The sequence below is a fragment of the Melozone crissalis genome, unplaced genomic scaffold, assembly GCF_028551555.1.
Source record: "Melozone crissalis strain CALT ecotype California unplaced genomic scaffold, PUWL_Pcris_2 ptg000015l_1, whole genome shotgun sequence".
Classification (NCBI taxonomy): Eukaryota; Metazoa; Chordata; class Aves; order Passeriformes; family Passerellidae; genus Melozone; species Melozone crissalis.
This window is the reverse complement of record NW_026535793.1, coordinates 17,241-33,007: the sequence shown is the minus strand read 5'-3', so window position 1 is coordinate 33,007 and position 15,767 is coordinate 17,241. Positions and strand designations below refer to the sequence as shown.

The following is a 15,767-nucleotide window of genomic DNA, read 5'->3' as shown; positions in this document are numbered from 1 at the left end:
GCTGTGCCCCAGGGCACCAAGACTTGACTTCTCTTTATCCTCACCTGTCATCAGTGCCTCCAGTTCAATGCTCTGCCTGGGGCCTGGGGACACTTTCTCAGTTGTGTCCCTCAGTGGGACCCATTAAAAGTCCAAGAAACTTTGGAGTTGGATTCTGACTTGGAGTTCTGGAGAGGTTTCTTCAGCTCCCTCTCAGGGACTGATGTTCAGGGCCTGAGCACAAAGCCCCAGAGGCTCATAAAGTCTTTGTCCTGTGTCTGTGCTGCTAAGCTGAGCCTGGCACAGAGGTAGCTCCTGGTAACCAAGAAGAGCTTCAAAAGCACATTTCTCTTGATGAGCAGCTCTGCCAGCCCAGCAGGGCTGGGGCACTGCCTGCAGCCACCCCAGGCACAGCACAGAGGCACAGAGATCTTCAATCAGTCAGGGCTGGGAAGGTGCTGAGAAGTGCCTGGGGCAGAATCACTGCCAGCCCTTGGCACAGGAACCTCTGGTTGCAGGACAATGCAGCTGCAGCTCCTGGAGCCATCTCCTAAAGCTGCAACATCCCAATGCCTGCAGACCCTGTGAGTACATTCTCTGATTGTCTCTTGTGCCGAGCAGCCAGGGGTGCCCAGGGCTGTCCTGCAGAGCAGGGTCCTGCAGCCTAGGGCGCTGTGCTGGGGCAGGGACTCTGCTGCCTGCCAGGGACAGCTCTCAGCCAGCCCTGGCAGCTGCTCCCAGCACTGGGAGACAAGATCTGTGTAAAAGGAGAGAGCTGGTAAGGCTTGGAAGTGTTCTCCTTGTGTGGGGAGGATGCTGCATTGATCAGGACTGCTCCCAGTATGGCATTTAACTGCAGAACATTTTAAAGTAGATTATACAGGGAGCACACTGAGTCAGGGACTGCATGCAAGGGGAAATCCTGCTTTATTAATCTACTGCTCTGGGTTGTCTGAGTGAGAAATTGCACATCAATATTTATCTCTCAGTTCAGGGTGAGAAATTTTTTTTCTGAAATCATTCGAAATCAGGCAGTTAGAGAAATTAGCACAGGACAACTCAGAGGCAGCATCAATGACGCTTTTCCAGCCCCCTCAGAGTTGCTCTGATGGCTCTGCAGAGCCACAGCTGCCCCTGGCCAGTGCCTGAGATGGGAGGGGTCTGCAGGGCAGAGCTGAGCCCCCAGGGCTGGGCTGGGCTCTGGCAGCACTGGCAGGGCCCAACCCTGGGCACAGGGAAGCAGCTGCAGGCAGGGACAGCTCCAGGCAGCAGAGCCCTGGGCAGGGAGTGGGGGGAAAGTAAAGTGCCCCCAGGTTGTGCTGGGATATTTAAAGTCCTCTCCAAACCCAGCTAATCCATTATTACATTTTTTACAGATCCCCATGTCAAGGCACAGCAAATGTCCAACAGCAGCTCCATCAGGCACTTCCTCCTGCTGGCATTGGCAGACATGCGGCAGCTGCAGCTCCTGCACTTCTGCCTCTTGCTGGGCATCTCCCTGGCTGCCCTCCTGGGCAACGGCCTCATCATCACCGCCGTAGCCTGCGGCCACCACTTGCACACGCCCATGTTCTTCTTGCTGCTCAACCTGGCTCTCGCTGACCTGGGCTGCATCTGCACCACTGTCCCCAAAGCCATGCACAATTCCCTCTGGGACACCAGGGACATCTCTTATACAGGATGTGCTGCACAGCTCTTTTTCTTTGTGTTCTTCATTGGAACAGAGTTTTCTCTCCTGACTGTCATGTGCTACGACCGCTATGTGTCCATCTGCAAACCCCTGCACTACAGGACCCTCCTAGGCAGCAGAGCTTGTGCCCACATGGCAGCAGCTGCCTGGGCCAGTGGCTTTCTCACTGCTCTCATGCACACAGCCAGTACATTTTCCCTGCCCCTGTGCCATGGTAATGCCCTAGGCCAGTTCTTCTGTGAAATCCCACAGATCCTCAAGCTCTCCTGCTTCAATTTGTACCTCAGAGAACTTGGATTTCTAGTGTTTTCCATCTCCTTAGGACTGGGATGTTCTGTGCTCATTGTATTTTCCTATGTGCAGATCTTCAAGGCTGTGCTGAGGATCCCCTCTGAGCAGGGATGGCACAAAGCCTTTTCCACCTGCCTCCCTCACCTGGCCGTGGTCTCCCTGTTCCTCAGCACTATCATATTTTCCTATCTGAAGCCCCCATCCATGTCCTCCCCATCCCTCAATCTGGTTCTTTCAGTTTCGTACTCGGTGGTGCCTCCAGCCCTGAACCCCCTCATCTACAGCCTGAGGAACCAGGAGCTCAAGGCTGCAGTTTGGAGATTGATGACTGCATGCTTTCAGGGACAGTAAATTGCTGGACAATTTTTGCAAATAACTTGTAATAAAAGTAATCTTTCATACTTCTTCTTGGTTTGGTTGTGGGGATTTTTTTCCCTTGTTTTAGTTTTACATATTTTAAAAAAATAAATGTCATTGCTTGTGCCATTTCTCATTTTGTTTCTCTCCACATTCCCTGTGGCCACAGACTGTGTCAATGAGGGGCTGCACTCTCAGTGGCTTTAAAGGAACTAAATGATCTCCCAGCAGAGTTTTCTGCAGAGATGCCCTTTTGTTGCCTTCTCTGGAGCTGCAGCAGCAATGTCTGTGTGCAGAGCTGGGGGCAGATCAGTGCTGGCCCAGCAGCTGGGCCCAGCAGCAGCAGCACTTGGTGTTGCCAGTGCTGCTGCCGTGGCCCTGCCCTGCTGCCCAGGTGGCCCTGGTGTTGCTGTAGGGCCTGAGTGCTCTCGGGGCCGGGCACAGCCCTGGGGGTGGCAGTGCCAGGGCCGCAGCAGGGACAGGCCATGGGCACTGCTGGGGCTGCGCTGATGCCTCAGGCCAGGGCCTGGGGGCTCCAGGCTCCTTGCCCAGGCTCTCTCAAGAACACAGCCAGGCCAATGCTCAGCACAGAAAACCCTCGTGAGCAGCCCCAGGCTGGCTGTGGGCCGGCTGGGGGCAAACAGCATGACTGGGGCTCTGCAAGGGCCATGGGGCAGACGGGAAGAAGCAGCAGAGCAGGGGCTGATCCATCCCCAGTGCACTGCACAGCCCAGGGCAGCGTCCCAGAGCGTCCTCACGGAGCTGCCAACAACATCCCCCCTCTGCAGCCCTGGCCTCTCCCCAGCTCACACAGGTGCCCCATCCTTGCAGGCACAGACACGGCAGCACTGGCTCAGCAGCCCCTGTTTGCATTGCACACAGCAGGGGGAGCACCCCCATGCTGTTGGTGTGGGGACATGAACCTGAGGGAGCACAAATGCCATCGGCCCTGGGGCCAGCAAGGGCTGGGGGACACCAGGGAAACCACTCAGGTTTTTCCTGGCCTCTGCAGTCAGCCAGCAAGTTTGTTCCCATCAGCTGGGAGTTTCCTGTCCCACTGCAGATGCTGTTGCTCAGAGCCAGGGCTGCGTGGCAGCCACCTCCAAACTGCCCTGAGCAATTCCTTGGCTTCACCTTTGCTTTCTTTACTCTTCCTGCTACAAATGTCTTCCTATTGCCCACTTCTGTCCCTTCCCCTGCAAACAGCCCATCCCTGTTTGCCCTTTCCTCTCTGGCTCCACTCCCCATTGCAGTTCCTGACTTGGCACCATGGGAACGTCCCTTGGGCAGCAGGATCATCCTAAAAGTGCTGCAGGAATTGTCTGCAGGCTCCTGCAGTGCCTGGTGCTGCACCCTTGCCAGAGGCACCCCAGGCCAGGGGGGCACATCTGGGCTGCTGTGTCTGTCTCTGGGGCTCCCTGTTCTGGGCAGTGAGGAGGAGCTGCAGAGGCTCTGCAGGACTGACAGGATGGGCTTTGGGGCTGGCAGGAGAAGCTGAGGGACCTGGGCTGCTGGAGCTTCTGAAGAGGAGGCCCGGGGCTCATCCTACAACTGCTCCAAGGGTGGCTTCAGAGAGTCACAGAATCAGCAGGGTTGGAAAAGACCTTGGAGATCATCAAGTCCAGTCTGTGCCTTGACACTGCCTTGTCTTCCTTGAGCCTCCTCTTCTCCAGGATAAACAACCACAGCTCCCTCCGCCACTCCTCAAAGCCCTTGTGCTCCAGACTCCTCCCCAGCCTTGCTGCCCTTCTCTGGACACACTCCAGCCCCTCCATGTCCTTCCTAAATTAGGGGCCCAGAACTGCAAGCAGCACTCGAGGTGCTGCCCCAGCAGTGCTGAGCACATGGGAACAATCCCTGCCCTGCTCCTGCTGGCCACACCATTCCTGATCCAGGCCAGGAGCCATTGGCCTCCTTGGCCACCTGGCCACACTGCTGGCTCATGTCCAGCCTGCTGTCCATCAGTCCCTGCAGGTCCCTTTCTGCCTGGCTGATGTCCAGCCACTCTGTCCCCAGCCTGTAGAGCTGCTGGGGTTGTTGTGGCCAAAGTGCAGGGCTTGGCACTTGGACATGTTAAACCTGACCTTGTTGAATTTGGGCCCTGGATCCAGCCTCTCCAGGGCCCTCTGCAGAGCCCTCCTACCCTGCAGCAGATCCAAACTCACACCCAGCTTGGTGTCATCTGCAAATATGCAGATGCTGGACTCAGTCCCTTCATGCAGATCATCAGTGCAGATATTGAAATCCACGCTGGCTGGTTCTGATCTCTCGGCCATCCTGTGGGTGCCCTGTGATGGCACTCAGGGTGATCTGTTCCATAACCTTGCCGGGCACCCAGGTCAGGCTGACAGGCCTGGAGTTCCCCAGTTCCTCCTTCCAGCCCTTCTTGGGGATGGGCTCACACTGGCACCTCCAGTGCTCTGGGACCTCCCTGCTGAGCCAGGACTGATGGTAAATGATGGAGAGCAGCTTGATGGAGCTCATCCACCAGTTCCCTCATCCCCCTGGGATTGATCCCATCCAATTCCATACACCTATGAGCATTTGAGAGGCTCAGCAGGTCACCAACTGCTTCCTGCTGGATTACAGGGGTCTGTTCTGCTCCTTGTGCCCATCCACCAGCTCAGGAGAACACTTGTCCTGAGGACAACCTGTCCTAATATTGAAAATTGAGAGAAACAAGATGTTAGTCTGTTCAGCCTTTTCTTTATCTTTAGATACTATATTCCCCACTGCATCCAATAAAGAGTAGAGGTTCTCTTTATCCAGACTTTTACATAATTAATTTATTTATAGAAAACTTTTCCATTATTTTTCACTGAAGTGGCCTGGTTAAGCTCTAATTGAACTTTCACATCTCTGCTTTTCTTTCTGCATGACTTAATAACATCCTGAAACACTTCCGAAGTTGCCTGACTTCCTGTCCAAAGTTAATGCACCCTCTGTTTTCCCCTGACTTCCCACAAAAGCTCATGGGCAGCCAGGACAGCCATTTTCCTCACTAGCTCATCTTTTGCCACACTGGGACAGGCAGCTCCTTCCCACTTAAGATGATTTTTTGGAAATGTGTCCATTTTTCCTGGACCCCTTGGTTTTTAAGGACTGTTTCCCTTAAAAGAAATGAGTAACTGATTTAGTACTCCCCAAATCAGTATCATGAACAGGCGAAAGTCTGCCCTTTGTAATTCCAGTGTAGAAATTTTGTTGCTGCCCCTCCTTCTTTCATAGAACATTGAAAACTTGATTATTCCATGGTCACTGTGCCCCAGGCAGCCTCCGAGCCCCACATCTGCCACCAGCCCTTCTCTGTTTGTGAACAGCAGCAGACAGAGCTTTCCTTGGCAGTGGGAGTGTTACCAAAAATTCAGAAAAACAGATAACTCCTTAATCCCAATATAGCATTAAGAAGCAGCATTCTTTATTCAGCTGGATGCACAGAGGATAGCTCCTCCCAAAGCCCTGCATGCTGAGAACAGGAAAGTTTCTGTTTATTTTCTGTATTTTGCACACAAATTCATTGATTGTCCTGGACTAAAAATACAGATGATAATAATTTCCCCAAAATCATTACCACTTTTCCTCTCCCCATTACCCATGTGTTGTTCTGTCCTGGGGTCTCTCTGGTGGTCCCTGGTGCTCATGTACCCCAATGTTCCCATGGGCCCGGCTGAGCTGGCAGGACACTGAGGCTGCTGAACTTCCAATTCCCCTTCTCACACAATGGGCATTGTGTGGTTTCCATAGGCCTGGGGTTTTGGAGAACAAGCTCCAGGTGTCAGCTCAGCTGGTGGAGACAATTTATCATCTGATAACATGAGGTCACAGAGTGGGCTATGACATCACAGAGTGCATTACGTGAGGTCATTGAGCAGCTATGACATCATAGGCCATATCTGTGACATCAGATATCCAGCTGTGACATCACATGGCAGACTGTGACATCACAGACTGGTGTGACATCAGAGACCAGCTGAGTGACATTAGAGACTGGGCTGTGACATCACAGAGCAGGCTGTGACATCCCAGAGGGGCTGTGTGACATCCCAGCAGGGCTCTGTCAGGTCACTGGGTTGGTCACTCTGCCCCAGCTCCCCCTCACAGTTTCTCCCAACAAGTCCAATGCTGTTCATGCCCAGCTGGGTCCCTGTCCCCCGGGATCCCCCCAGCCCACCTGGAGCCACAGCCTCCACCAAAGGATGTTCCACAGGATCCACCCCAGAGCCTGACAGGGGACAAGGGGCCAGGGCTGTGTGACCAGGACATCAAGGATGGGGATTATCCAGGTCACTGTGGCCTGGGTTGGGTTCCCCAGGGCAGGAAAGATGCCTGGCAGCTGGAGCAGGGTCTGGGAAGGGCCTCCAAGGTGTGGCCGGAGCCCTTGGGCTGTGAGCAGAGGCTGAGGGAGCTGGGCTTGTCCAGCCTGGAGCAGGGAAGGCTGAGGGGCTCCTCATCCCAGCCTGGCAGTGCCAGCCAGGAGGGGATGGAGAACACAGAGCCAGGCTCTTCACAGGGGGCTGGTGGGAGACAAAAGCCAATGGGTGGAAGGGGAAAGAGGGGAGATCAGCCAGGGCATGAGGAGATGAAATGAGTCAGGCTGGTTTCAGCACCAGGGGTCTGAGTAAATGTATAAACGTCCAACCCTCAGCAACTGAGAGAGCTGGACATACTGAAACATGAGTGTATTTGAAAATTTAGTCCCAGGTACAATCTGGCTTGTCAAAGGAATTTATGGACCAAGAATCAAAAAGCAATGGAAAAATAGGGTTCTGACAAATTTCTGAGTTCTTGCAACTTTAATTACTACTTAGAATAGCTCACATTGTGTTCTTGGACAGAATTCACTTGAAGTAATATATTCCTCTACTCTATTAGAAATGAGTGACAATGTGCCCCATCCCCAGAGCAGTGGTATGGGAAGGAGGGAACATAACTCTTAAGTTAACCCTTTAAACTTTAATACAGTAGCTGATCATTTTGTAATTTAACTCTAATAATTGAACAGCAAGGAGTTCACTCAGGTGGAATAATGAACAAGGATGAGTAGTTTTATAATATTTTTTTCCTCCTCTCAGAATCTTCCAGTACATTCCCTCCCTTCCTCCTCATCTCTAAATTGCACATATATAGAAGAATTTTATTTTATTTTGAAACTGATGGGAGCTGTGTTTCAAGGTATGACTTTTGACCATAATATCTCTGAATCAAACTCGAGATTCACAAGGATGCTTGATTTTAATTCTGAGGGATGCATCCACAGCAGGGATCTACCCTGGAGCTGTTGGTCCTAGAAGTACACAGTACCTTGGAGTGGCATTTCAGATGCCATTTTGTAATTTAATGGATCAGATTACTTTCTTTTCAAGAAAAACTAAGTTTCTTGTGGGCTCAGTCAACGAGATGGAGCCATTTTAAGAATAAGCCAGACGGGACAGTACTGCACATTTATGTGGAAAACACATTTTCCTAAATTATTAGTTTCCCTGTCCAGTCTTACAGGAAAATTAGACTGCTGGATATCAATTCCTGTAATTGAGCTGAAATCCTGCAAGGTAACATTTACTCTGAAGTATAAATTTAATAAAGTTACATATAAAGCATACAATGAATATTGTCAGGACATCTTTAAAATGCTATTCTACATACTTTCTAATGCTGGGAGAAGTTCCTGTGGTCTGTTTTCAGTCCTACAATTATGAAGTATACTATAAAGCATAGCACAACTGACTATTTCCATCTCATGCAAGAAAAGTTACACAAAGTAGCAGAAACAGTTGCATTTTAGCTGCATTTCAAAAAGAGGTGCATTGGTGCTTAAGGCCAAAGTAGGGGAAATGAGAAGATCTGTGAGTTGATCAAAAAGCTGTAAGGAAACTTTGCTCACAAAGCAGAGGTAAATTTGTAGAAGTTTGAGAAAATCCATTTGGGTAATCCCTGGTTTTGAAAGTGTTGGGTTAAAAAGTCAACCTGCAATACTGTGACTCAGAATGGGCAATCAAATCCAGGGATGTCTTCAAGTCACCACTACTTGTGAAAAATCTCCTTAAAATAAAAAGTAGCTGACATGTCCTGGGATGGTAAGGCAAACCTATTTCCTACTCACATGTGCTCTTCAGATCTTCCACATGGCGGAAATGCAATCTAATCCTATAAATCCAAAGTCTGATGGGCCCATTCTAAAGCTCCTCAAAGACACGGTCCTGTGGAATATCAGATGACATGTCTGTGCTGAGTCACCACAAAAGAAAGCTAAGCCAAGGCTCATGATTCCACGGGTGAACAGAGCTGATTTGCAGAGGAGTTGCATGCACTTTATTCCCCCTCCCACCCAGGATTTTGTTCCAAAAATTTCAAGATGCCTCCTGGGTCTGCCTCAAGATTTTGACAGAGAAGGGAGTGACGGCATCTCATTTGTACTGGGATGCAGCTATCCAAATTTCTGCAGGGAACCTTACAGGGAGCATGGAGCTTGCGCAAACATCTGTCCCACTGCAGCTTTGCACTGTTCCAAAGGGTGCTCCTTTGGGCTCGACACCTGCAGGCCATTGCAGAGCAGCGAGCTGCAGGCTGCTGCCAGAGCTCCGACACAACGAAAGTGTGGCAGCCCAAGAATCAGCACACGTCTCTTTGGGATGTTCTGAGACTTTCAGTTGCCAGAGAAATAGCAAGCAGGACCACAGGAGCTCTGCGTCAAGACCTAAGCCAGCCTGTCCCTGACACAAAGAGAGGGCAGCCTCCAAAGCGAGTCAGAACAAAGGACAGCATGCACGCACGTGCTCAAGAAGAGACTGCAGCCTAAAATACTCCTGGCAATTTATTATCTTTGCTTCTTTTTCCCCCTAAATGACACTGAAGAAGTGAGACTTTTCAGAACCAGCTTCGATGCCACCTAGAAGAAGCAGCCTTGCTTTCAGGCAAAGCTTTTGGGAGCAAAGGGCATGTTTGCTTGGATTCCTTGGATGTCGCTTGGCTTGGCGCATTTTCTGAGTTCCCCTGGGATGCCTTGAGCACTGCCTTATGGACTGGGAGGACATTTTCTGCTGCTTTATGAGTGAGGAGAACTTGCCAGGCTTTTCTGTGGCATCAGCTGTACAGAAGGTTGGCTTGCTGGGCACAAGAAAGCCACAGAGCAGCTGCTATTGTGAGGTCAAGCCAGAGGTGTCATGTCACAGTGCTGGCAGCACAGCGTTGTCCCGGTGCGCGCAAGGCCTGCTTGTTCAGAGCGGCTCTTCCACTCGCTTCCTGCAGGAGGATCCTTGTGCTCAAGGAGTTCTCAGCAGACGGCCTGCACCCCGAGAGGAGTCTGGGCCTTCCCTTGGGTGGCATTCAGTGTGCAAACCCGCACAGTGCTGCCAAAATGATCGGGCAGGTCTGTGCCTCGGTTTGCACGGTCTTTTCTCTTGTCTATTCTGGCTACTACCTGACCCAGCTGACTCGTAAGTAAAGGTTTCTCATGGGGCTGGCATCACCTGGCTTTTGCTTCACTCTGCTCTTTATACCACACCAGTGGCCCAGTTTATTTGGGAACAAAATGGCCATGAACATGCCGCCACTTTGGTCAATGTCCTGCCAGCAGCATCAGCTAAAAAGGGGACATCTCTATACTGGGTGGCGGGTGCAGAGTATTTGCCGTGCAACCTGCAGCGGTTGCCTTCCCTCCCCGAGAGAGTGCACGGCAGCGGAGTCTGTCATTTCCTCCGCTTGCTGCTTCAAGCAAGACAAGCTACAAATTGCAGACTCTGAGGGGAGATCCTCAGAAGTACTTCTAGCAACTCAGTGGTTGTCTCCAGGAGTGAAGGAAAGCACCTTTCGCTCCAAATTCTGCCCCTTAGAGGCCTTGGCTGCGTGACTTGACCCTTTGATGGTGTGCCAAGACTGCGATTCCCTTGGCCATGCAGCACAAAGTCCAGTGCAGGGAGGGTTTGCTGCTGAGCCCAGCAGCTGTTCCTGAGCTGCTTCAGCAGGGAGCTGCCACAGGGAAGGGGCCCTTTGTGGAAGCTTTGCTGGGCTATCATCTTCAGCCTAGGGATGGGAATTAGGGCATGCCATTTAAAAGAATATCTATCTAAAATGCAGGAAAGAGAAGAGGAAAATGCTGGTTGTGCTGCTGGGCACAACAGAAGCTCAGAGTGTTGAAGAGCAAGGGGCATTTCCACCACCATGTTTCTATTTCTCTCTTGGCAAAAGAGGCCCAAATGTAGACAGAGCCTACTATAGCACCCTTGTTGTTCTCTTGTTTGCTGTGGGAAAGAGCTGTTGCTCCGGGAGGCATGCTGGGAAAGGGAAATGCTTTGTCTTGGGACTGCCTTGTGCTGTGCAAGTGGCCAGCACGGCCACTTTTCTAAGGGCCTCTGGTTCCTTTTGCCTTGCTCGCTGCAGGTCACCTGACACGTGGATGAAGGCAAGCCTGTCCTTTGGTGAGTGGCAAAGGAAGCTGTGACGTTGCTGGCATGTGAGAATTGTGTGGCAATTCTGCCAGCTTGGCCTGTTGCAGTCGAGTGTGGAGTGCCAGCGTGGGAGGCTGAAAGAAAGGCCAACTGCCCGGTGGCATCATCAACAGCAAAGGGAGCACTGGCTGTTTGCTGATTTTCCAGTGAAGAGCCTTTCAAGAGATGAAAGGTAAATGGGACAGCTCCAAGGCATCTTGTTGCTTCTAGGCAGCAGGGAAGCTCGAATGCACAGCAAGATGGAGTAGCACCTCATTCAGCCAACTTCCTCGGGTTTTCATGCCTCAGAGTGCCATTTGTATCAAAGTCTTGATTTGCCCTTCTTCTGGGTCCTTTCCCAGCTCAATAGAGAGCAGCTGCTAAGGGACTGGCTTTTGCCCATCTCTCTCACTTCTGTCTGTCTGCAGGGCTCAACAGCAGGGTCAGCAGCTCCTCTGCCTGGCTCTGTCATTGAGGAAGAGGCTGAAGAGGAGCAAAGGAACATCAAGCCTCCAGCTGCTGTCCCTCCACAGCCTGAATGTGCAGAGCCAGTAAGTGGCAGCTGAACTTGTAACTGCCTTTGGTGCAGGGCCAGGCTTCCAGTTTTGGAGCAGCCCTTGTTGCTGGTGGCTGAAGATGCTGGCGGCTGTGTGCCTGCTGTGACATAGTGCTGCTTCAGGCAAGCCAGGCAGCCCTGGCCAATGGGTTCTGAAGTTGTACATTTAAGCTGGGATGCTGAGAGGGCCCGAGAATGTCTCTTGGGATCAGACAGGAGGCAGCATTCAATGATTCTCAGTGTAGGAGTCAGCCCCTTGTGCCCATTGTCAGTGCAGGCTGCCTGTGGTCAGCAGACAGAGTGGCCCAAAGACGCAGTTGACAGCCTTGCAGGGAACCAGGGAGACACTGACCCCTGGAAGGGACTTGCCCTCTCCATGGACTAATTAGCTTCAGGCTGTGCTTCGCTTCCAGCTGCTCAGAACAGAGTTTGGAGAGGAGAATGCTTGGCAGCCCTGCATTGTAAAGGGCGGGTGGGTCTGGGTAGGGCTGGAAGGCATGTCCCAAGGGCCGCTCCCTAAAGGCTGTCATGGAGAGGGGAAATCCGTGAAACAGATCAGAGAAGGGACACGCTGTGGGCTTCTGAGCAGACCATTGCATGCCAGCTCCGGGCTGATTTCATTGCCCAGGGAAAGACAGGAGGAGGAAATCAACGAGGCTCTAGGGCCCTGCTCTGATCTCTTTGGATCTTGGCAGCCCCATGGCTACCTTGTTGCCAGTGTCTTGCAGAAAAGCTGCAAACATGGAACATGGAGGTGGCCGTGAGGGGCTGGATCCAAGCAGCCTTTGGGCTTTTCCCAAAGTTGCCTTTGAGAAGGAGACATGGAAAATGCCCCAGCTGGAGAGGCCTGGCGGTGGCTGACAGCACCTTGCCAAGGCCTTGCTCTGGCCGTGCACTGCGCGGGGCATGTGTGCAATCCGCCCTTCTGATGGGCAATCCTTCCTTGTCCCAGCTCAACACAGGCTCTGCAATTCAACCTGGTGCCACCGGAGCAGCGTGGCCTGCAGCAGCTAGCTCGCCCCCGCTGCTGGTACTGCCTGCAGCAGCGCAGCCCAGCAGCCTGAGATGAGGGAGGAGCAGGGCCTGAGGACACTGAGTAAGTCGGGTGCATTTCTTGTCTACCAGAGCAGTGTGTTGTGTGCGTGTCTGGGTGTAGGCTGCGCCAGAAGCTGCCCTTCGGTCTCAGAGGCACTTAGGCCTCTCTGCAGAACCTGTTGTTGTGCTTTGAGGCAGCGCAGCAGCACTCAGGGAGTTCCTGCTGCTGGTGAGGGTGGCTGGGCCTGGCTTGGCTCTGCCTGGGCTGCCTTCTGTGCCAAAGACAAAAGCAGAGATTGTTTCTGCTTGAGCAGAAGGCTGGCACCTAGCAAGTGACTAGGCCCCAGGGAGCTCTCTGGCCCCAGCTGTTTTCGGGCTCCCGTTCTTACTCCTCCTCTGGCTCAGACACTTTGTGCCCCTGGCAGTGGACCTGCCAGTGATGGTGGCTGTGACTGCAGAGGCTGCAAAGGCCCTTGGTTACCTCTTAGGGCCCCCTTCTTAAGGGCTTCTCATTTTGGCTTATGGCATGGGATGGTGTGCTTGAATGAAATCAAGGCCTTCTTGGAAAGGCCACATGATGAAAGGTGGAGAAGATGGCCCTCCCACTTGCTGGTCTCAGCAGCTGGAAGCCAAGGGACCACAAAGGGCCCAGAACTGCTGGCAGCGGGGCTGCCTTTGGGAGGCTCTGGGCAGCAGCATCTCTGTATGCCAGTGAGTGCCCTGCACTCCTTTTGTCTTTCAGGTAGCATTGTGAGTGTGGGCCAGCCCATAGGCAAATACACAGCATTTGAAGAACTGGGATGAGGGTAAGCATGGTGTCGGCTCCTTTTGTAAAAGTGTGGGCCAGGTCTTTGGCTGGTGCAATATCAAGCGTGAAGTCAGGCGAGCTTTAATCATGGTCAGGCTCTGGCTTGACCTCCTGTTGCCTGCCTGGACTGCTTGGTCCAAGCAATCCGAAGGCCTCATCAAAGACAAGTTGATGCTGGCATTGTCTTGCTTGCAGCAATGAGGAGCAGGAACTAGGAAACCCCCTGCCCCTGCAGCTTTCTGGCCTGAAAGAGCATCTTGCCATTCAAGAAATGTCAGATTCTCAAGGACAGTCTTCTGACTCTAATTTTTCTCACTTTTTTGACACACACACATGCATGCATACCCACACAAGGAGAAGAGTTACCCCTAGGTTTGGAAATGACCTGGCTGGGCGTGCGCCTTGGAGGCCCTTGGTCTTCATGCTTTTGGGTGCAGCTCCGAGCACTCCTGGTGGCCTGGGCATTGTGGAATGTGGGAGAGCATGGACAGGAGCCTTGTCTCGCTGAGCAGCGGTTTCTGGTTTCTCTCCACAGAGTGCCAGCACATCATCAGGTGGTGTTGATGCATGGACCCCACAGACAGGCCATCACTGGAAGACTTTTGGAGCATTCTTGGCTACAGGAGCCCTGCCTGGCCCAGGAGACAGCAGAGATGCATCCCTGTGCACAGTAGGATCCAGGAGCCAGCAAGTAGCACCGGCACGAGTCTTGTGGCGCTGGAAGAAAACCCCGGAGCGTTTCCCTGTGGCTGTGGCACGGAGGAGAGAGCGCAGCTGGAGAGATGCTTCCGCTGGTCCCTGTGAGCTGTGGAGGGAGTGGCTCCATGCTGCCCATCCCATTGGAGAAGTGGTGGCAGTGCGGTGAAGGTGCCATGGACTGGGACAGGGGAAACATCCCCCTGCAGCTCAATGGCATCGTGATGTCCCTGCAAGCCGGGGCACAGCTGGCATGTTCTTCTGGAGCACGACCCCTTCTGGAGGGGGAAACACCCCCTCAGGAAGCTGGCTGGCTACCCCAGGATGTCGGACCTGGCCTGGGCTGAGGGAAGGTGGGTGATGCTTTTGCCATTCATCTACTCTGGCAGGAATTTGAACTTTAGACAATCACATGCCGTTATGTGTTTTCTCACTAGTTTTATAGATTGGAGAAGTCACTGTGTTCCAGAACTGTGGATAGAGGGTGAGTTTTGGGAGGGAAACAGGAGGTGCCCTGTCAGGGTCCGTCCTAGTGGACAGATGACCTGATGGTTCGTAGGAATGATCTCAGAGTGCAAACCACCAACACGGTACAAGGGGGTTTGCAGTGATAATCAAATCAAATGCAATTTTATTGAAATAACCACAGCAAAAAATGCGATAGAGGGATTAAGGGAGAGGAAAAGATAGAGAAAGAGACAGAAGAGAGAGAGAGCAGGAGGGAGAGGGGATATAGCTACCAACGCAGAGACGAAGTCCTTTGATGCAGTCCAGCCGAGGGTCCGCCTGCTACGCTGCAGAGATCTCAAAGGCTCTAGCTAACTCAGAGGTTTTTATTACTGAAAATTGTGAGGGGGGGGGAAACAGATACAATAGGGAACAGATGTAACAGGTAATCTATGTTCTCAGCAGTAAATGAGCTTGATAGATGTAACAGGTAGTTATGTTCTCAGCAGTAAATGAGAGCCATTGTTTTCTTGGTCCAGTGGTCACAACCTGCAGGCAAACATCTCGTTTCAGTCAGCTTGCCTCCCCCGGGCTGGGGGTTTCAGTCCCAGTCCTTGGAAGGAGCAGAGGGGCCTTTTAGGAGTTTTATGTCTCAGTCCTTGATGGAGAATCTTCTTACATCTCAGTCTGTCTGTTACGGTGCTGTAAAACAGGTGAGGGTCTTCTGTGGGAGACCACCTGAAACTCAGGAGAAGTCCAGCCAGGCCGAGAGGTGGGACAGCTTCCAAAGCTGCTATTGCTGCAAACGGGGCATGGCACCCTCTTCTTAGCATACAGCAAACACTCCTGTGAAAACAATAGCTCAACACTGAGCTTTCAGGTCTCAGGCCCGTGGTGTGTGACTTTTCTCCTTCAGAGCCAGATATAGACCGGGGAGGGTCTTCTCTTCAGTGGTCTCCCAAGGACGATCGTGAGGCAGATGAGGGAAAATTAGGACAGACTCTCACATGCCCACAGGATCCGAGTGCTGCCGTCAGCATCCAAGTGCTGCCTTCAGGATCTAAGAGCTGCTGTCAGTTTCCAGGCACTGCCCACACAATCCAAAAGCTGCCCTCAGGATCTGGGTGCTACCTGATTGATCTGGGCACTGCCCTCAGGATCCTGGTGATGCCTATGGGATCCAGGCGCGGCCCACACAACCCAGGCTCTGCCCACAGCATCCAGGAGCGGCCCTCAGAATCCAAACTCGGCCCAGACGATCCGGGCAATGCAGTCAGGATCCAGGCTCTGCCCACAGGATCCAGGCTCTGGCCACACGATCCCGGCGCTGCCCTCAGGACGTTGTCCTGCCCCCACGGCCCTCAGGGCAGGAGGCGGGAATGGAGGGGCCTGCTGAGAGTGCGGGCGGCAGCAGGGCTTGGTTTCATTTGTCTTTGTTTCTTAATGTCCAGGGGCTGTAAACACCCATATTTTTCCTTGTAGACC

At 52.5% G+C, this 15,767-nt stretch overlaps 1 protein-coding gene across 1 annotated transcript; it reads left to right on the top strand.

The window, feature by feature from the left end:
• The first annotated feature begins 1,378 nt into the window (after nucleotides 1-1,378).
• Nucleotides 1,379-13,943, top strand: LOC128935118 (olfactory receptor 14J1-like). Its single transcript, XM_054273146.1, has 7 exons — nucleotides 1,379-2,307; nucleotides 9,563-9,750; nucleotides 9,888-9,997; nucleotides 11,169-11,291; nucleotides 12,249-12,326; nucleotides 13,074-13,081; nucleotides 13,763-13,943. Exons 1-7 carry the CDS (start codon nucleotides 1,379-1,381, stop codon nucleotides 13,941-13,943), a joined length of 1,617 nt encoding a protein of 538 aa, XP_054129121.1.
• The last annotated feature ends 1,824 nt before the right edge of the window (nucleotides 13,944-15,767 follow it).

Bases quoted from the DNA above. Each gene is read 5' to 3' on its own strand.
- LOC128935118 (XM_054273146.1), top strand. From the start codon at position 1,379: ATGTCCAACAGCAGCTCCATCAGGCACTTCCTCCTGCTGGCATTGGCA. The intron at 9,751-9,887 runs GTAAGTAAAGGT...ATGTCCTGCCAG, and splicing joins CTACCTGACCCAGCTGACTC to CAGCATCAGCTAAAAAGGGG. The intron at 9,998-11,168 runs GTCTGTCATTTC...GTCTGTCTGCAG, and splicing joins AGAGAGTGCACGGCAGCGGA to GGCTCAACAGCAGGGTCAGC.